The 4435-nt window shown below is 42.6% G+C and overlaps 1 protein-coding gene across 1 annotated transcript in view; it reads right to left on the bottom strand.

Annotated features, from left to right (window-relative positions):
- Rrn3 (RRN3 homolog, RNA polymerase I transcription factor) overlaps window positions 1–4435 on the bottom strand; it is a 43750-nt gene that overhangs the window by 25478 nt on the left and 13837 nt on the right. The window contains exons 10-12 of the mRNA XM_005350342.1: window positions 3049–3141; window positions 1401–1539; window positions 163–293 (exon numbers count right to left, since the gene is read on the bottom strand). Of these exons, the coding sequence (XP_005350399.1) occupies window positions 163–293; window positions 1401–1539; window positions 3049–3141 (363 nt within the window). The remainder of the gene's footprint in view (window positions 1–162; window positions 294–1400; window positions 1540–3048; window positions 3142–4435) is intronic.

The following is a 4435-nucleotide window of genomic DNA, read 5'->3' as shown; positions in this document are numbered from 1 at the left end:
ATATATTCCAGCTGGGCATGGTGGCACGTCTCTAATCCCTGTACTCAGGAGATAAAGACACTCAGAACTCTGAGCTCTAGGCTAGCCAGGGTTAGGTATGACCTTAAATCAATCAATCACCAATCACTCACTCAATCAGCATGGCAATGCCATTTTACTTACCAATTTGAAGCTGCAAAGGAAAAACATGAAGAATTGTACATGGCAGGAGGCATGTGTAGGCAACAGGAGTTTGTCAAAGATGGCTATCAGATCACGGTATAAATCCTTTGTTTTACTGTTATCAATCTTACCTACAAGAAAATTCAAACTTTATTTTCATAAATACATATTTTTAAAGGAACACAACGCCATTAAGAATCAGCATTTGGGCAGGGCTGAACATTCATAAGGCTACAGCACAAAGGCGGGGGGGGGGGGGGCAGAAAAGCAAACCCAAACAAAAGTAAAACCCAGAAATTAAGCTATAGCTACAACAGTATTTAGATGGATGGCTTTGATTTCTGTATGTGACCACCTTGTGGACAGGGTCCTAAGCATCACTTAGGTTGGGCTTTCACAGCAAGCAGCAGGCAGCTCTCCATTCTGAGTCATCTCAATGGCTCCTGACTTTGCTTTACTCAGTGTAATCCCTTACATTACACACTGCTGTGAAGCTACAAAAATGATCTTTTCTTTTTTTTTTTCCAAGACAGGAGCTCACCTAACCCAATCTGGACTGCAATTCACTATGTAGCAAAGGCTGATCTTGAGCTATTGTTCTTCCTGCTTCTACCTCCCAGGTTCTGAGAATACAGACATGCAGCACTAGGCCAGGTTTCCAAATCTATGCTAACTCATTCTTTTGTCTGTTTGTTTTGAGCCAGAGCTTTTCTGTGTATCTCTGGCTATTCTGAGATTTGCCCTATAGACCAGGCTAGTCACAAACTCAGAGATGCACCTGCCTCTACCTACCTATACTAGTGCTGGGACTAAAAGCATGTGTCACTAGGCCCAATCAACAAACTCATTCTTACACCACAGCAATGTGCATGGACACGAAGTCTTCAGGCTCAGTGAAGTTAAAGTCCCAACACTGGCATAATGAATACATATAACAAGGGCCTCTCAAGGAACCACAGAATACAGGCAGACATCCTGAGACAGTCAACACACCATTATCAAATTTCTTGAGACTATCAAACACAAGCAATCCCTTCTAAAGTTAGCCAAACACCATCCATTACCCTTTATTACACAACAGTGAAAACACCATGGTCTTTGAAGTTAAATCCTGGGTCCTAACCCCATTCCTTCCATTCTCAAATTGTGTGACACTGCCACAGAAGTTGATCTGTCTGACCCTTTCTTATCTCATTCTCAAGATATCAACCAACTACCTAGGTTACTCTAGTTATTACCGTCCACACGACAGACATCCTCAATGTAGGACAGAAGCAAAGAAAGCAGGATGTCCAGGCGTTCAGCAATGGGATGAGCCATCTGGCTAGGCCGATCCAGGTCAGCTTTCTTTTCAGGTTCGGTGTCCTCATCTTCATCCTTGAGGAAGTGAAAACTGACATTACAAAAGTCACTGGGAGTCTTCAGTGTTTGGGGAAACTGACTAAAAGAGAAGAGTAAAATGCAGACACTGTCCCACACTCTCATTTAGAGATGTGATTCAAAGTCACCTTTCGAATTTTAAACAAACACCAATCTGACTCTTTTTCCCCCTTTTACTTTTTGGGGGCTTGGGGAATGGGCCTGGTGGGAGAGGGAGTGACTGGGACTGGACCCTCGTGCACACTAAGCCACATGTGTTAGCACTAAGCTGCGTCCCCAGCCCTGACTCTCAACAGCACATTCCCATCCCAGTCTTGGTGACTTCTGTAGCTGCATGGCTGAGGCTGTGTCACCAGCTGCTGTGTTGTCTGCCAAGAACTCACAGCTTCTCCAGTTACAACCTCAGAAACAATGTCAAGAAATCACAAAAGGCACAGAGTCAGCGTGATTCTCAGTGAGTCAAAGGTGTTTACCACCAATCCTAGTGACTGGAGTATGATCTCCAGAATCTACATGGTAGAAGAGAACAGACTCCAGAAGGTTGTCTCCTGACCACATGTTCACCATGGTACACATGGGTGCTACTTCCTGCCACATCCCAGAAAAGGGACTCACACTGAATTCACAGCAATTTTCTTGTTCTCTGATGCCTGGCCTTAAGAGCAATTCAACTCAGCTCAAACTCTGGGCAGCTGAGCTCTACAACACACAGCGAGTACTTTAACGGTAGACAGTAACTACAACTAGACAGTGACTGCTTTAAGCTAGCTAACTGGCAACACATACACTAGACTGGGACACTTTCTGCTTGCTGTTTCCTCACAGATGCTTGCAATTTATAAACAATGAAAAAATTTTTGGAATGAAAATGAAACAAATTTCCCCAAAACCAAACATAAAGCCTTGGACATAAACCATTTATAGGCAGTAAATAATATGTCAGCATTAGACAAGGTATCACACACCTATAATCCCAAAACAGACTTATTTAAGGAGGTGTTCTCAAGTTTGCTCAACTACTTCATTTATTTATGTATTACCACGAGTATGTGCACATGCACGTAGAAGCCACAAGTTTCTTGGTTTATTCTGCCTCAGGAATGCTGTCCACCTCCAACACAGGGTCTCTAATCTAGAGCTAACCAATTACCCTAGACAGGCCAAGTAACGTGCCAGGGGTCCTCCTGTCTGTGCCTAACTAGTACTAGGAACTTGAGCACATTCACCACCAATGTTTTTCTGGGTTTTAGGGATCAAATTTAGCAAAAGGAAAGCACTTCAGCACAGCTGTCCTTCCAAATCCTCCATTGTTCTGTCTTAACAGGAAGCCTTAAAAAAGACTTCAAGCCTATTAAAGCCTGTAAGCCATTAGCTGTGTCTTTCGACACTCTGAAGTGATGAATGTATGTTTCTGTTAATAGAAATGCTAACCATAAGGACAAGAATCAAATACAAAGTAAAAATAAAGAAGTCTAACCATCAATATCAAAACAAAGAGGTGCTGACCATATTAAACAATCCTTCTGTGGTATCTGTCCCATCACAAGACTGAGCTGCTGCCTCTTCGGCATCTTCAATATCCTGCCGGGATACGCTCACCTATATCACACAAATAAATAAATAAACAAATGGATGGATGGATGAATAAATAAATAATGAATAAATGAAAACAGTTAAAAATGTAGCTATTTGCAGCTGAAAAATCAATCTACTATAAATACCATTGTTGTGAAATATTACTATAACTAGGCAAAGATATATTTGTTTATTTATGTAAAGATATGTTGCATTTGTTTTACCTTGCTTGCCAAAGGCACCTGATTGGTCTAATAAAAAGATGAACAGTCACAGCTAGACAGGAGAGGGATAGGTGTGGCCTGAAAGCAGAGAGGATAAGTAGAAGGAGACACCTAGGCAAAAGGGAGGAAAGAATGAGGAAGAAAGAGGGGACATGTCCAGAGCCAGAAGCAGGCAGGAAGAGCTACATGGGCTATACTGTGAGACCCTGTCTCAATAAATAAAAGTCAGGGGCTAGACAGATGGCTCAGCTGTTAGGAGCACTTGCTCTTTCTCATTCATTCACTCATTCATTCATTCATATGCTTACTTCCTTATTTTGATTTTTTCAGGGCAGGGTTTCTCTATGTAGCCCTGGCTGGACTGTAACTTACTCTGTAGACCAGGTGAACTCAAACTCAGAGATCCGTCTGTCTGGCCCCTGAGTGCTGGGATTAAAGGTGTGTGCAAGAACACTAAGAGCATTTTTTTCTTTCAGAGGACCTGGATTCAATTCCCAGCACCCACATGGCAACTCACACCCATTCTTAACTCCAGTCCCAGAGTATCTAAAACATTTTTCTGACATCCACAGGTACCACGCATACATGAAGTGCACAGACAAGCAACCAAACAAAACATTCATATATATAAAATAAAATAAATTCAAAACTAAATCAGAGCCAGGAAGATGGTTTAGTGGGTAAAGGTAATTGCCACCAAGCCACTCCATCCCCAGAAACAGACATACAGACATGGTGGAAGGCGAGAACCAACTTGCACAAGGTGCCCTCTGATCTCCACACATGCTACTACACAGGACACACAAACACACAAAGACACACACAAGGGGGGGGGATCAAAAACTAAGTAAAATAAAAATAAAAATTTAAAATGTTTTTCTCCACCTTGAGTTCTATCTTGCCAGGCACACACCTTTAATCTCAGCACTCAGGAGGCAGAGGCTAGGGGATCTCTGTGTGTTTAAGGACAACCAGGACTATATAGAAAAACCTTGTCTCAAAAAAACAAAAGCAAGCCGGGCGATGGTGGCGCACGCCTTTAATCCCAGCACTTGGGAGGCAGAGGCAGGCGGATCTCTGTGAGTTCGAGACCA

Source organism: Microtus ochrogaster, chromosome 7 (assembly GCF_000317375.1).
Source record: "Microtus ochrogaster isolate Prairie Vole_2 chromosome 7, MicOch1.0, whole genome shotgun sequence".
NCBI classification, from domain to species: Eukaryota; Metazoa; Chordata; class Mammalia; order Rodentia; family Cricetidae; genus Microtus; species Microtus ochrogaster.
Note: the sequence above shows the minus strand (reverse complement) of the source record. Positions and strands in the feature narration are given on the sequence as shown.